Here is a 16,923-nt window from a genome sequence, read left to right on the forward strand (position 1 = left end):
GTTTCCCAGCAGGCAGCGGGGCACTTGCTGAAGGGGGCGGGCGCTTGCGGAACGGGGGGTACCTACGCTCGTTCCGCAGAGAGCTAGCCCGGAAGTGGGTGCAGTTACCTGGATTATCCAGGTAACTGCACCCCCCTCCCCCCTGAAAGGTGCCGATTGTGGCGCCGGAGGGGGGGGGGATTCCGATGAGCGGAGGTCCATTTTAGGGTGGACCTCCGCTTTAAGAGAGTGGAAAGCATAACGTGTAGGGGTCAGGAGTAGGTAACACACAAAGTTCAAGGGTTGGGATTAAAGTGGAACTAACCCCTTGTATGCTCAAGGGCCAAGGAAGCTGGGATCTTTGCCTATGTTTGATCTGCAGTTGCCATGGTGATGCACATGTGATCAGCTATGACACTAGCCATTTGATGGCTTGACAGCTTGGTTTAAAGCTAACATAAGCACACTAATCATTTTTAGCAATATTTTTTGCGGTCATTGTTTAAAAACTTCAACTGCAGCCCCTTTTTTTAAAATTTTGAATTGCAGAAAGGTTAGAGCCCCTGTCAGTGCTTTGTTAGTGTTTGTGGCCCTATAGCATGCGTGCTCATTCTGTTGCTAGCCAGCTGTTGAGGAACTACAAGTCCCATGAGGCGTTGCGAGGCTGACACTTACAAGCATGACTCCCAAAGGCTGAGGCATGATGGGACTTGTAGTTCCGCAGCAGTTGGAGGGCCACAGGTTGAGCACCCATGCCCTATGGGGAGGTTTTCACCTACTTTCTGTTCTGCCTCCATCATGCCCTTTGCTGATTGTAGAGCTCTAGCTCTGACTCAGCGGGAGGTGTATGGATAAAAAGAAATCCAGGTGGCTACATTCTGAAATAGATTCATCTTTATTAATAACCATAAAAGCATCATACAGCAACTAAACCCCATGGGAATGGCAAAAGTCGACGCATTTTGCACTGCTATGGTGTATACCCAGTTGCTGACCTAAAAATGCTATAGGGAGGCCGCGCTGCATGGGATCATGTATATACAGTATACATGATCCTGCATTTCAAGGGATTTGGTGTGTGTGTGCGCCACCGGCAGCTCGCTCCCCCTGTGATTATACACAGCAGGAGATCCTGCAGACTCGATGTCCACCAACACCCGCTGAATGTTTGGTACACAGGCTGAATGGCAGTCTGCTTATGTAAACAAGGTAGATCGCTGTTCCGTCAGTCGGGAAAGCATGTATCTTGTGTTCTTGCAAAGCAGGGACACATATCCATGCCTTCCCCTTGTAAAAGCACCTCATCCACTACACTAAAACACTGGCTAGGCACACAGTTAACCCTTTGATCTCCCATGATGTTAACCCCTTCCCAGCGCATGCTGCCCCTGGAAGTCTCCAGGCCTATACGATCCACCAGGAGGGTAATGCTGGTTGTTTACCGCTCATCAGCTGCCACTGCCGATCACTGTATTAGTGTCACTGGTGCCCAAAAAAGTGTCAGAAGTGTCAGTTAGTGTCCAATTTGTCCACCGCAATATCGCAGTCCCGCTATGAGTTACTGATCGCTGACATTAGTAGTAAAAAATAAATAATTTTATAAAAATATCCCTTAGTTTGTAGACGCTATAACTTTTGTGCAAACCAATCAATATACACTTATTGGGATTTTTTTACCAAAAATATGTAGAAGAATACATTTTTCTCATTTTTTTTATTGCATATGTTTTATAGCAGAAAGTCAAAAATATTGCTTTTTTTTTTCATAATTACCGTTCTTTTTATGTTTATAGTGCAAAAAATAAAAATTGCAGAGGTGATCAAATACCACCAAAATAAAGCTCTATTTGTGGGGAAAAAAAAAGGACAAAATTTGGATACAGTGCGGCACAGCCACGCAATTGTCAGTTAAAATAACGCAGTGCCGTATCGCAAACAAATGGCCTGGTGATGAAGGGGGGTAAAATCTCCATGGAGTAATGATCAAGCACTAGAGCAGCGCCAAACGCATTGACTTTTCTCATTCCCCCATGGGGTCTGGTTGCTGTATGATGCAATTTTATGCTGAATAATAAAGATGAATCTATTCTGTAGTGAAGCCATCCAGATTTCTTCTCATCCATACTGTTCAGTGTTCAGTGTGATGAGATGGGCTTGCACCCAAATGGGATGTGTGTGAGATCTTGAGAAGCAGACCAATCTGGAGCAGTGTTGCATTGTTTATAGTATCATCAGGAGGTGTGTTGGACCTTTGCAGAGAGACCACTCTTTCTACACCGGGATCAAGGGTCTCACTCTGCAGCATGCTGGCAGAGGACAGGCTTTCTACCCAGGTTTTGGCTGCTTCATAAAGATAATATATTCATATTCTGTTGTGATGTAGCTGGAATGTATACTATATTACCAAAAGTAAGTGCCTTTACATAAACTTTATGGACCTTGCTTTATGCACTGGTCAAAATCATTTGGTGGAGGGGTTTTATGGTGTGGGGTTGTTTTTCAGGGGTTGGGCTTGGCCCCTTAGTTCCAGTGAAGGGAACTCTTAAGGCGTTAGCATACCAAGACATTTTGGCCAATTTTATGCCCCCAACTTTGTGGGAACAGTTTGGGGAGGGCCCCTTCCTGTTCTAACATGACTGCGCACCAGTGCACAAAAAAAAGGTCCATAAAGACATGGATGAGCGAGTTTGGAGTGGAGGAACTTGACTGGCCTGAACAGAGTCCTGACCTCAACCTGATAGAACACCTTTTGGGATGAATTAGAGCAGAGACTGCAAGCCATGCCTTCTTGTCCAACATCAGTGCCTGACCTCACAAATGCTGTTCTGGAGAAATGGTCAGACATTCCCATAGATACTCCTAAACCTTGTGGACAGCCTTCCCAGAAGAGTTGAAGCTGTTATAGCTGCACAGGGTGGTCCAACTCAATATTCAACCCTACAGACTAAGACTGGGATCTCATTAAAGTTCTTGTGTGTAGAAAGGCAGGTGTCCCAATACTTTTGCTAATATAGTGTTTATATCTGATTATGAGGGATGGTTCAATTGATCTTTAACCTACTAGCGTCTACCAAGGCCAGAAATTTCAGTTTTGGGCAAGCTAATTTCTAATGTCCTCCTTTCTGTGTTTGATTTTCTCTATTAGGTGGAGTTCTCACCGACTCTTTTACAATTAGCCAACATTGTGAACAGGGTCTGTTCAGAGATTCTCATTGCCATTTCCAGTTTCAAGCGTCTTCCAGATATTCTGACCAAGGAGAAGTCTTCACTGGACCCCATACACAACATCTTAGGTGCGGAAATGTGGCAAATTTTATGCTGAAGTTTAATCTGCTTAATGTTGCCCTCCCTAGTCTCTAATGAAGCTTTAAAATAATACTTTTCCATTTTTATTAAATTCCCTATTTTACGTAGATCCAATGATGTTATTGCTTGGTCTCTATGCTTCTCTATGTAATGCAGGAAAATCATGGCTGGTGGGAGGGGCCAGCAGGGTGCTGTACTTAGATTCCTTCCTAGGTACTCCTATGGTGCTATCAATAGGCTGACTCTTGGGATTTATTCAATTATGAAAATGCCTTGATGGTTGGGTGTCAGTCTGGAGGTGTGGCTCCAGACTGACATGACTAACATGAGGTGGTGTTGCCCCATGACTGAGCTCCGAGGGTGTGTGGCCTGGTCGGAGTTCAGGCTGAGGTTGCCACTTACCACCATATCTTGGGATGCTATGGATGTGTGGTCACAGGGACATCTTCCTCCATACTGAGTTCTTAGGTAGGTTGTCAGCGGTGGCCCCTCCATTTTAAAAAAGGTCCGTATCTGTGTTCGAGCGCCGGAAACAGTGCACTATAGATAGTGCCACATCAATGCAATCAGGAGATTGCAGACGAGGTGCTTCATTTGCAGGCTTTTGACCTGCTTTGAGGCGCAAACCAAAGCACCGCACAGCTTTCCGCCCATAGTATTACTACGGGCGGGAGCTTTGTTCAAGTTAAGAGGTTACTTCTGGCTTCCCTGTTCCACAAGAAAACCGGAAGTGATGTTGGCAGCTCCATGGAACACACGGCCCGAGCAGAGCTGCCTATAAGGTAAGTAAGTGAGGCTGCATACGATGGGGCACAGTGAGGCTGCATATGATGGGGCACAGTGAAGCTGCATACGATGGGGCACAGTGAGGCTGCATTTGATGGGGCACAGTGAGGCTGCATTTGATGGGGCACAGTGAGGCTGCATTTGATGGGGCACAGTGAGGTTGCATATGATGGGGCACAGTAAAGCTGCATATGATGGGACACAGTGAGGCTGCATATGATGGGGCACAGTGAGGCTGCATATGATGGGGCACAGTGAGGCTGCATATGATGGAGCACAGTGAGGCTGCATATGATGTGCACAGTGAGGCTGCATATGATGGGGCACAGTGAGGTTGCATATGATGGGGCACAGTGAGGTTGCATATGATGGGGCACAGTGAGGTTGCATATGATGGGGCACAGTGAGGTTGCATATGATGGATCACAGTGAGGCTGCATATGATGGGGCACAGTGAGGTTGCATATGATGGGCACGGTGGCTGCATTTGATGCTGCACAGTGGCTGCATTTGATGGGGCACAGTGAGGTTGCATATGATGGGACCCAGGCTGCATTTGATGGGGCACAGTGAGGCTGCATATGATGGGGCACAGTGAGGCTGCATATGATGGGGCACAGTGAGGCTGCATATGATGGGGCACAGTGAGGTTGCATATGATGGGGCACAGTGAGGTTGCATATGATGGAGCATAGTGGGGCTACATATGATGGGGCACAGTGAGGCTGCATATGATGGGGCACAGTGAGGCTGCATATGATGGGCACAGTGGCTGCATTCGATGCCGCATTTGATGGGGCATAGTGAGGTTGCATATTATGGGCACAGTGGCTGCATTTGATGCTGCACAGTGGCTGCATTCAAAGCTGCACAGTGGCTGCATTTGATGGGCAGAGTGGCTGCATAAGATGGGGTACAGTGGCAGCGTTTGATGGGCACAGTGGCAGTGTTTGATGGGCACAGTGGCAGTGTTTGATGGGCACAGTGGCTGTGTTTGATTATACAGTGGCTGTGTTTGATTATACAGTGGCGGGAATTGATGGGCACAGTGGCTGCGCTTGATGGCACAGTGGCTGCGCTTGATGGGCACAATGGCTGCGATTGATGGTACAGTGAGGCTGCAATTGATGGCCTTTTTTTCAGAATTTTTCAGTTAGTTTGCCCCCCCCCCCCAAAAAATATTTTGAGCACCAGCCGCCACTGTAGGTTATATTTGCATGCAGACCATCCTAGGTAACTCCAAGAGCTGATGCTGAGCCTCCATGATTGAAAGAAGTGAAATAAAATGAATGAAAGTTTCAGACAGAAAAGCTGGGAAGGTAAGGACAAGATTATGCTGAACGTCCTTCAGCCAGGAAGTGAGGCAGACTCTATCGTAGCCCTGGTTCACACTGAATGTGGTTTTGAAATCTTGCCACTTCACTTGAAATTGCCGACTTGGTGCACTGTTGTCTATACAAGTCACAATTAAAATCACCAAAAATAGTGCACAAACTGCTTTTTCAAATCTGTGTGGCAACGCAAAGTAAGCATTGCACTGATTTGAACTGTTCCATTGCCAACAATAGGGTGCCACTTGTCATGTGAATTGGACCTGTCAAATCCCATGGTAAGTCGCACCGGTGGGAATGAGGACTAATACACATAGAGAGAAGCTTGCAGTGAAATCAGAGTAAGTAATTTCAGTACAGGAGATGAGCCTGCACAACTGTGTAAGATTGAAGGGAATGCTGGAGGTCAAATTTAAAATATATTTTAGTCTTGATCATAATGGATAAAACCTTTTCTAAAAAAAAGCTATATTTTAAATCCATGTCTTCACCTTCCAGAGCGCGATGAAGAGATTAAGAAGATCCAAACTCTGATCACCGGAGGAATGGCCACAAATGCCACCCTTCTCCAGGCCTACCTGAAGACATGGGACTCCTTCCGAATGATCTGGGAGCCCCAGAAGGACACCCTTATCCGACGCTACCGACGCCTTAACCCCATGGTGTCTGCATTCGATGCTGATATTGCCCGGTGAGAATTTTTTATTTTGCCTGTCTAAATATTTGTTCACAAAAGAAGACTTTGTGGGCCATAGAGAGGGCAGGGGGAAGGAAAGGTCTGGCTATGTCAGCTATGTGCCGAAAAAAGTAAACTACTTTTTTTTTTATTTTATTTTTATTTACATGGTTAGTTGCCCCTCCCCACCTTTCCCATCCCTGAGCTGCTTTATTGTTATAGGGAGAATCTGAGGCCTTGTGCATATCTTCTGAATGTGCCTATACAAATGGGGAGTATCAGGAAGCAGTGGTTTCCATGCCAGCTCTGGAAGGGTTTTGGGCACTGCAGGGGGTGTGAATGTTAAAGTTCCCCCGGCTTCATTTATACATTTTTAGCAAGAGAAAAAAAACTTTATAATAAGCCATCTGTGTCCTCGTCGCTGCAGGCACTGTGGAGGAATTCATCCTCAAAGATCACAACATAGACTCTGAAGTCTGGTTTCAATCAGTATCCAACGGCTTCAAGTGATTGTAAGTGATAACCTTATACAACAACTCATTCAGTTGAAAATAGAAATGAAAGGCAAAACATTTTTGTATAGATATAAATAAACATTATACATTAAATACCTTTTTCCCCCTTTTTTTATTTATTTTTTTTATAAGGGATCACATTCCCTCTATTCTTAGCTGCATAAGAGCTTGGAGGAGGAGAAGCAGCAGCACACTGAGCTTCCCAGTGAATGGCTGTGCAGTGGGGGCTTGTCAGCACAAGTCTGATCATTGGAGGAGAGCACACGGAGTTCCCAGCATAGCTATAAAACTGACCACGGTACATTGTCCTGCTTAGTGTGGTCAGTTTTTAATAGAAAAGCAATGGGACTAGCAGGAACACACACAAAGGGAGTAATAGAAAGAGAACAGGATACATTTTCAAACAAGTACATGGTACAGCAGGCACACTTCAGGAATATGAAATGTTGGGGTAATAAACGCTTTAACCACCTCAATACCAGCATGTTACACCTCCTTCCTGTCCAGGCAATTGTTCAGTTTTCAGTGCTGTGATAGTTTTACTGAAAACTACTGCATCATGCCTTACTGTATACACATTCATATTTTTTTCACCATTTATTTTAGATGTTGTGCTTTCTTTTGTTTGTACAGTATTTAATAATCACTTTTTTAAAAAAAACATTTTTACTATATAAAGGAAAAAAAGTCTGGACGTTTTAAAAAAGATGTTCTTTCACGTGTTCTATCATATTTCTTGAGGCCCTAAAATGCCAGGGCAATACACCTCCAAATAAAACTATTTTTGAAAGTGAGTAGAACGCTTCATATACCAGAACCGACAATCAAATTTCCCCAGCCACAAGAACTTAGCCAGTCAATCCACAGCAATCAGTTAGCATGCAAAATGCCCAACCAGCCAAAAGCCTGCTATGGTGAAACGCGTTATAGCAGTCCCTGTGTGGGAACACTTTGTATGCTACCATGCCATCTATGGTCAAAGTGCTTAGAGGTGTGCATCAGTGTGCGGCTTGTAATGTATTGGTGTTTTGTAATCAAGAGCACTGACGAGCTTCTATTCCGGCACTCAAATAGTCAACAGCGTAGGAGAGGCTTTGGTCTAGAGCGAAGTTATTGGCTTTGGATTAAATAACAAAAGGATGATGCATAATGCATACCTGATCAAAAAGGTATATATGTAACAATGCTAATGCACCCAAAATCCCCAGCCTCCATGTAACACATCTCCCTAAAAACAAACCAGTGCCCTGTTTACCATGGTAACCTGCCCATGACAAGCCCTTATCTGCTGGGCTCCTCTGGCAATGGGTCTGGCATCAGGTCTCTCCCTGGTGTCTGTGGGTGGGTGTTATGTGGTGCCGGCTGTGGCAGGATGTCTAGTAGACATGAGTCAGGAACCATAAACCAGAGGAAGACAGAAAGTGCAGTTAAAATAACATCTTTAATGAAATGGCAAAAATTACACGGTTCAGGAACATAGTCAAAAAACAGAAGCCAGGGTTTGGATGCCAGAGCAGGTAATCAGATGAGTCGGGGTCAGGAAAATAGAAGTTAGCATAGTCAGGAGCAAAACTCAGGAACAGGAAGTCAGCCAGGCCAAGTCATACACAGGAGCACAGGAAGGAATGCAGTGAGAGATCATAGACCACGCAAAGGGCAAGGAGGAAATGAGCTAAGCTGCTTAAATAACAAAAAGAGGATGGCAGTGGGTTGAACTATTGAGGTAGGTTAATGGTAACCAGGTTAGTCACTGTGGTAACAATGAGTGGCTGGTAATTAACCAGCTAAGCAGCTTCTGAGCACTGAAAGAAAAGAGCTGTTTATTAAGTAGCAGGAGCCCAGCCCTGACAACATGCTATACATTTAGTGAATCTTTTAAAATGGCTAGCCTGGAAATAGGTTCACTTTCAAGTACATTGGCCATCCATCACTACGATCCCAACACACAGAGCAACTGTGCTCTATGCTTTTTTTTTGCATGCAATCTACTGACAGTGCAATTATAAGTAAACTGATAACCCCCAAATTTGAGACTTTAAAGGCAACAAATAGTCTATGAGCTAGGATAAAATATACAATGTTTATTATAACATGTTAAAAGAATGGAAAAAAAACAATGCAAAATGGTACAATAAAATACGTAAACAACAGTTGAGTACTCTGTAAACAAACGACCGTACGCTTCAATATGACGCATTTCAGAAGAAAATTATTCCTTTCATCAGATACATAACAGAGGAAGGATGGCAGGGTGTCTTCACCCAAATAGTACAAAACACCAAACAACTGTTGTTAAGAATAAAAGCAGAAAATTGTTATCCATTATCACCAGCCGGTGGACCTCCAGCAACCAACCCCTAGGAGGCTCCAAGATCTCACACTGGAACCATCCAATAACACACCAAAAGTTGAATCAATGGTATCTATGGTCAAGTGTAAGGTCTTACACAAGGTCTCAGATGTGTGGTATGGGGTTCCCGATCAAGATAGTAATGGTAAACAGTGCAATCACATCGCCTGATGTATGCATGCACATTGCTGTGAGGATATTTTAAAGCGTTTCCTGATGATGACAGCTACTTGTAGTAACATAATGACAATGCAGGAGCTCTGTTGGGAGGCAATGACAGAGCTTTGTCACCCTATACCAAGTCATGCCTCAACAAGGGCATTCATGACAGGATCACCCAGAAGTATCTTGATGGAAGCTTCAGATTTAAAAAGATGGAACATTTGAAACTACAATAACATGTTAAAGCTTATACAGTTCAGGGCCCACCAAAATGGCCGGACCTACTCTGCAATACCCAACGCAACCTTGTGTGCCGAAATACTTTTCGTCACTCAATCCATATGTTTTACTTGGCTAAATATTTCCTTCAGGCAACACAACACACTTTATCAGTGTTCTTTCCCAACAACCATTTTTCTAGGTACACAGAGCTGGCGAACAATGTTCAGAAGCAGGAGACCGTACAGAACATCCAGTTTGTCATGCTGGACTGTAGCCAACTCAAGTTCGCTTTGGTCCAACACTGCAACGAGTGGCAGAACAAGTTCACTGGCTTACTACGAGACATGGCCACCGAGAAACTGATGGAACTGCACATCTATCTGCGCGACAATTCAGAACGGTGAGTGCGCCCCATCTGTCCTCCTTCCACAAATTGGAATCACCTTACTTAATCACTAGGGGGGTCATTGGTTGGCCCTTTACCGCCCAGCCTCCAGAATCCCTTTAAGCAAGCCATAGATGCATTGGATCTCAGCCAGTTCAGTAGGGACCGGCCATGATTTAAACAATCTATGGGCAGGCTTATTATACCCAAATCAATCCATCGATTGACTTTGGTATAATCAGCATGTTGGATTTTTGGCATGCAATTATTTCCGGGGGCTATAGCCACTAGAATTACTGTGTTCTTCAAGGACAGGTCATTTATTGCCTGCTTTAGTCGGGTCTTTACACCCAAGGGAAGGAAGAACTGCCTGATCAAATGACCACTGCGATTAGCTGTCACAGTGGTCACATGATCAGGAGCCAGTCCCGGCTAGAGAACAGAAGCTGTTTTTGACAGCTCGGTTACTGCACTTGGACCACACAGGGAGCGTGCTCTCAGTACAGAAAGCTCCGCCACCCCATTGATGCATATATATGCGGTGCATAGGCATTAAAGCTCACTCTCTTTGCCGCCACACATATGTATTACACAAGAGGGGAAAATATATGTTAAAGTCAGTTGTGAAATGTAAAGTTAAAAAAAAGTGTGTATGGGATCATACACTAATTGCCATTGGCACATATGCAACACTAGTTTACAGAGATCAGTACTATGCAAAGTCTTTCTTTAGGAGATAGTAAATGATCATCAGGTGTAGCTTCGAAAAGCATTCAATCTTGTAGCTGATGCTTGCTGCTGCTTCTCCTGAGATAAGAGATGTCTCAAGAAAAAAAAGCAATAGAGTGTGCAGCTAAGTGCAGTATTATGACTCTTTAATCTGTAAAGAATACTTAAAGATGGCCACTCACATGTGAAAAGGTGAAACAAGGCACATAAAGATTCTCAGCTACAACAAAAAAAAACATTCAGCTTGAGTGGCTTGAGAAAGGGGGCATGCCCCTGAAACATGTAGCCATGACCACCAAGGTTCTCGCAATCTGATGACATCAGTGTTTCCCTGAGCGGGTTATGCTGGATTCCAGTCAGTATGGAGGGACCTTCAAGCAGCAATGTTACCTTGCCGACTGACCAGAGCGCACTCCAGGCTGGATGGGAGAGCTGAGTGGCGCTTTTGTATCTAAATATCTTTATATGCCTTGAGTATTCTTTACAGATTAAAGATTCATAATACGGCACTTAGCTGTGCCCTCTCTTTCTTTGTTTTTTGTTTTTTTTGTGAAATACAGTGTGTGCTAACCTAACTCCATTTAAATATACGCGGGGAAAAATTAACAAAGAATGGCATAGGTGTAAAGCCTGCACCACTCTTCCAAACTGAGCCTCTTACTTGATTAGGAGCAATCTGCTTTGTTTTCTATGTAATTTGTGCAGTGAAAATGGCATAGAGAGCTGGAAAGCTGAAGCTCCTTGCTCCACCTCCCTCTGCCCACCCTCGCTCAGCTGAGAGCAAGAGGTAGGAGGAAGGCTAACCTTGACGAGGTAACAGCCAGGCATTTGGGCAGGAAAAGGATCCTATATGCAGACTCTGCCCATGTTGGGTGTTCATTGCCTACACAGATAGGCATGGGAACTGTCTGCCAGGTTACCAGCAGATCGTTTACTTTATGTACACCATGACCAAACTGGCAGGGATCTGCAGCAGTTTTCTGTATTGAAAACTGCCATGATCCATTTGTTTATTAAGTGCAGAACCTGCACCAGCCTCCATTTCCCTCTGAAACAGGTCTATCTGCTTTTTGTTAATGTGGTGCAGGTGGATACCAGGAAGATGGGTGTCCCGTGTATCCAGCACCAGTTTTAGTATTCTGATCTTGTTTCCTATATATGTTCTGCAGGGTATTAAGGTCTCCACAGACCTTGGAAGAACTGGCACAGAGCCTGACCTTGTATGACACCCTCCAGAGCAACCTGTCCAAGGTGGAAAGTCAGATCATGCCCATCCATGACCAGTTTGAAATTCTGAAGAAGTATGAAGTTGCTGTGGATGGATCGGTGAGTATTCCTATATACGGTCTGATCCATACAAAATGTCTTCCTCCAGGTTGTTTGGCTTAGAGTATGATTGCTTTTCATAATGGCATTAAGTTCCAGGACTGCAACTGCTGACAGAGGTGAGATCTGTGAGTTGAGTTGAGTTGAGCCATTATTAAACATAAAAGATAATGAGCTCAATTCACAAACCGTAAATCTGACCTCTGGCTTACCCTTTAGTCTTGCACAGTTGTAGAGGATCCCCTTCTGTACTGAAATGGCTTACTCTGATTTCACTGCACTGTGAGCTTCTCACAATGTGCTTCAGCAAGTTAGATGGAGCTTGTATCATTTCCTGGCTGGAGGACATCCAGCATCATCTAAGCCAATGGTCGCCAACCTTTCTGGACCTCACGGACCACTAAACTTACAATTTTGAATCCCGCAGACCACTAACATGAAATTTAAATGTCTTATAAACACAATTCTCTGGTTCTCTGCCCCCCCCCCCCCCCTCCCTGGATCACACTGCTGCCTTATACACACAATGCTCTGGCTCTCTCCCACCCTCCCGATTACACTGCTGCCTTATACACACAATGCTCTGGCTCTCCCCCCCCCCCTTTTCCTGGATCACACTGCTGCCTTATACACACAATGCTCTGGCTCTCTGCCCCCCTCCCCCTGGATCACACTGCTGCCTTATACACACAATGCCCCAGCTCTCTCCCCCTCCCCCTTGATCACACTGCTGCCTTATACACACAATGCTCTGGCTCTCCCCTCCCTCTCCCTGGATCACACTGCTGCCTTATACACAGAATGTTCTGTCTCTCTGCCCCCCTCCCCCTGGATCACACTGCTGCCTTATACACACAATGCTCTGGCTCTCTACCCTCCCTCCCCCTGGATCACTCTGCCCCCCCGCCCCCAGATTACACTGCTGCCTCATACACACAATGCTCCGGCTCTCTGCCCCCTCCCCCGGTACACACTGCTGTCTTATACACACAGTGCACCATCTCTCTGCCCCTCTCCCCCAGGATCACACTGCTGTTTTATACACACAATGATCCAGTGCTTTGCCCCTTCCCACTGTATCACACTGCTGCCTTATATACACAATGCTCCTGCTCGTTGCCGCCTCCCCCTGGATCACACTGCTGCCTTATGCACACAATGATCTGGTGCACTGCCCCTTCCCCCTGTATCACACGGCTGCCTTATATACACAGTGCTCCAGCTCTCTTCCTCCCTCCCCCTGGATCACACTGCTGCCTTATACACACAATGATGCGGCGCTCTGCCCCCCCCCCCCCCCCCCACGGATCACACTGCTTCCTTACAGTACAATCTCAATGTTCCGGCTCTCTGCCCCCTCCCCCTTAATCACGCTGCTGCCTTATACACACAATGCTCTGGCTCTCTACCCCTTCCCCCTGTACCACACTGCTCCCTTATACACACAATGCTCCAGCTCTTTGCTCCCTCCCTACCGGATCACACTGCTGCCTTATACACACAATGCTTCGGCTCTCTGCTCCCTCCCCCCAGGATCATACTGCTACCTTATACACACAATGATCGGGCTCTCTGCCCCCCTCCCCCTGGATCACACTGATTCCTAATACACACAATGCTCCGACTCTCTGCTCCCTCCTCCCTGGATCATACTGCTACCTTATACACACAATGATCTGGCTCTCTGCCCTCCTCCCCCTGGATCACACTGCTGCCTTATACACACAATGCTCCAACTATCTGCCCCTCTCCCCCTGGATCATACTGTTGCCTTATACACTCAATGCTCTGGCGCTCTGCCCCTTCCCCCTTGATCATACTGCTGCCTTATACACTCAATGCTCCGGCGCTCTGCCCCTTCCCCCTTGATCATACTGCTGCCTTATACACTCAATGCTCCGGCGCTCTGCCCCTTCCCCCTGTATCACACTGCTGCCTTATATACACAGTGCTCTTGCTCTTTGCCCCCTCCTCCTGGATCACACTGCTGCCTTATACACACAATGATCTGGAGCTCTGCCCCTTCCCCCTTGATCATACTGCTGCCTTATACACACAATGATCTGGCACTCAGCCCCTTCTTCCTTGATCATACTGCTGCCTTATACACTCAATGCTCCGGTGCTCTGCCCCTTCCCCCTGTATCAAACTGCTGCCTTATATACACAGTGCTTCTGCTCTTTGCCCCCTCCCCCTGGATCACACTGCTGCCTTATACACACAATGACCTGGCGCTATGCCCCTTCCCCCTGTATCACACTGCTGCCTTATATACACAATGCTCCAGCTCTCTGCCTCCCTCCCCCTGGATCACACTGCTGCCTTATACACACAATGATGTGGCGCTCTGCCCACCCCCCTCTCCCCCAGATCACACTGCTTCCTTGCAGTATAATCACAATGTTCCGGCTCTCTGCCCCCCTCCCCCTGAATCACACTGCTACCTTATACACACAATGCTCCGGCTCTCTACCCATTCCCCCTGTATCACACTGCTCCTGATCTAGGCCATTACTCCCCAGCCTGACTGTTGCCATCCCACCCCTTTCATTCATTGTATTTCATTTTTTAAGTTATGGAGGCTCAGCAACACATGTGGGCGTTACCGAGAGTGGTCTGCATACAAATGTTTCTCATCTAGGAATGCCTCCAAACTGGCACCCACCCCATTAAGGCATTTTGATACTTGTTCCTCCCAAGAGCCAGCCCACTGCTTGCATCAGGGCTGAGGGCTTTGAAAAGGAGTACTGAGATATTTTTAGGAAGCTATGTACTGCACCCTGCTGGTCCCTCCCACATCTATGATCTGCCTGCATTGCATAGATAAGCACCGAGAACCAAACTGAAAGCTTTAGCTTCACCACAAGCCTTTTTTGGTGGCCATGCACACGTTAGTAAATGATCAGTTTCTTTTCAAATCCATCTCATGCTATAGAAATAATCACTGTATATTTGATCGATATGCCACCCGTGGGGAATTGGATTTCAATCAGTAGTTAAAGTGGTTCTAGAGAATGTAGGTATTTTATCCTAATAGATTCTCTGCATTAAGTTAAAAAACCTTCTGAGTGCAGCCACCCCTCTTATACTTACCTGAGCCCCATCTCGATCCAGCAATGTGCACGAGAGCAGCAGTTCTCCCGACTCTCTCCCTCCTCATTTGCTCAGACATAGGCTCCTGCTGCTGTCAATCAAAGCCAGTGATGAGGGTGTGGCTGAGCCAAGCTTTCTGTGTCAATGGGCACACAGAGCCGGTTCAGGAGCGAGACCACACAATCGCCCTCCATAGCAATCCGCTTACTATGGTGGGCACACAGTGGTGGAAGGAGCCAGGAGTGCCAGCAGGGGACCCGTGAAGAAGATTGGGGCAGCCCTGTGCAAAATAATCGCACAGAGCAGGTACTGTAAGTATAATATTTTTGTTGTTAAAAAATTAAGGGCTTACATTGCAATTGTAAATTATCGATCGCATCTCTGTTTTCATCATGTAATCTCATTGTCTGTGCGGTTAAAATACAATCTAATTCATGAATAAGGTATCTCAGTGCTCCCGGTTGAAACAAAGCAATTTATAATATTCCATTCAGGCTGATTGAGTAAGTTTGATCAAATCCAAAGGAAATCGTCTCAATCAACCGGAAGGAAAGTTATGGTCATTTGATTCAGCCATGTGACTTTAATTTTCAAATCTCCCTGGAATCAATTGAAAATAACACATTTTTAGACAATACGAATCCTTAATGTATTGACTTTGTGAACTGAGCCTGATAACAGAACTACTTCTCCTTGAGGGCTGATACATAGAGAGAGTGGTGACATATGATGGGCACAGGAAGGCAGAGGGGTATCTGATGTGTGGGCCGTGATTGACAGTTGGCCTCACCTTCTTCTCTGCGGGAGGCAAGATGGGGGACATGCTTGAATGGATTTTATATTCACTCATTATGCACTGGTGAGTTGTTTATAAGCAGAATAATTTGCAGCAGTTTTTGTGAACAAAGGAAAGGCTTTAATCCAGAAGCTAAACATATATTAGTATGGAAAAATCAATGATGATGAGATCAGTGACTAGATTTGAAAACAGCTACTGTTGAAACCTATTACGAACCCGGGCAATTCCATCCAAGCCTTCATGATAAAATACATTATAAGGTCATTAATATGTCATCCATGACTCTCGAAATCTTCTATAACCATGTCTTCCCACAGGTTACATTATGTGGGCACCTCTCCATATGAATGAATTTTGGTATTTCCGGCAGTGGTGGCCGCAAGGGTGCCGCCCCCCTAATCCATGTTCCCCGCCTCTAATCTGCATTCAGGATGATGGACGCATGGATTTCAATGTTTTTTTTTTTTTTAACCACTTGCTTACTGGGCACTTAAACCCCCCTCAGTCCCAGACCAATTTTCAGCTTTCAGCGCTGATGCACTTTGAATGACAATTGCGCGGGCATACAACACTGTACCCAAATGAGATTTTTATCATTTTTTTCCCACAAATAGAGCTTTCTTTTGGTGGTATTTAGTTACAGCTCGGAGTTTTATTTTTTGCTAAACAAACAAAAAAAGATGCAAAAAAAAAAAAAAAAAAATCATGTTTTAATAGTTTGTTATAAAATTTTGCAAACGGGTCATTTTTCTCCTTCATTGAAGTGCGCTGATTAGGCGGCACTGATAGGCTGCATTGGTGGGCACTGATGGGCTGCATTGGTGGGCACTGATAGGCTGCATTGGTGGGCACTGATAGGCTGCACTGGTGGGCACTGATAGGCATAGTTAAGGCGGCACTAATAGGCACAGATAAGGCGGCACCGATGGGCACAGATAAGGCGGCACTGATGGGCAAAGATGGGCACAGATAAGATGGCACGGATGGGTGGCACGGATAAGTGGCACGGATGGGTGGCACGGATGGGCACTGATAGGTACCACAGATAGATGGGACTGATGGGCACTGATAGGTGGCACTGATAGGTGGCTCTGATAGGTGGCACTGCTGGGCACTGATGGGCGGCACTGCTGGGCACTGATGGGCGGCACTGCTGGGCACTGATGGGCGGCACTGGGGTGCAGCACCTTTGAGGCAGATTGTGGGCACTCTGGGTGGCACTGTGGGTGGCACTGTGGGGTGGCACTGTGGGTGGAACTGTGGG

The 16,923-nt window shown here is 45.9% G+C and overlaps 1 protein-coding gene across 1 annotated transcript in view; it reads left to right on the top strand.

Moving 5' to 3' along the window:
- DNAH2 (dynein axonemal heavy chain 2) overlaps window positions 1-16,923 on the top strand; it is a 328,965-nt gene that overhangs the window by 140,804 nt on the left and 171,238 nt on the right. The window contains exons 19-22 of the mRNA XM_077470685.1: window positions 3,125-3,272; window positions 5,901-6,093; window positions 9,527-9,727; window positions 11,611-11,767. Coding sequence (XP_077326811.1) covers window positions 3,125-3,272; window positions 5,901-6,093; window positions 9,527-9,727; window positions 11,611-11,767 — 699 coding nt within the window. The remainder of the gene's footprint in view (window positions 1-3,124; window positions 3,273-5,900; window positions 6,094-9,526; window positions 9,728-11,610; window positions 11,768-16,923) is intronic.

The sequence above is a fragment of the Lithobates pipiens genome, unplaced genomic scaffold, assembly GCF_037356315.1.
Source record: "Lithobates pipiens isolate NorthernLeopardFrog02 unplaced genomic scaffold, aLitPip1_a1.2 Scaffold_8, whole genome shotgun sequence".
Classification (NCBI taxonomy): domain Eukaryota; kingdom Metazoa; phylum Chordata; class Amphibia; order Anura; family Ranidae; genus Lithobates; species Lithobates pipiens.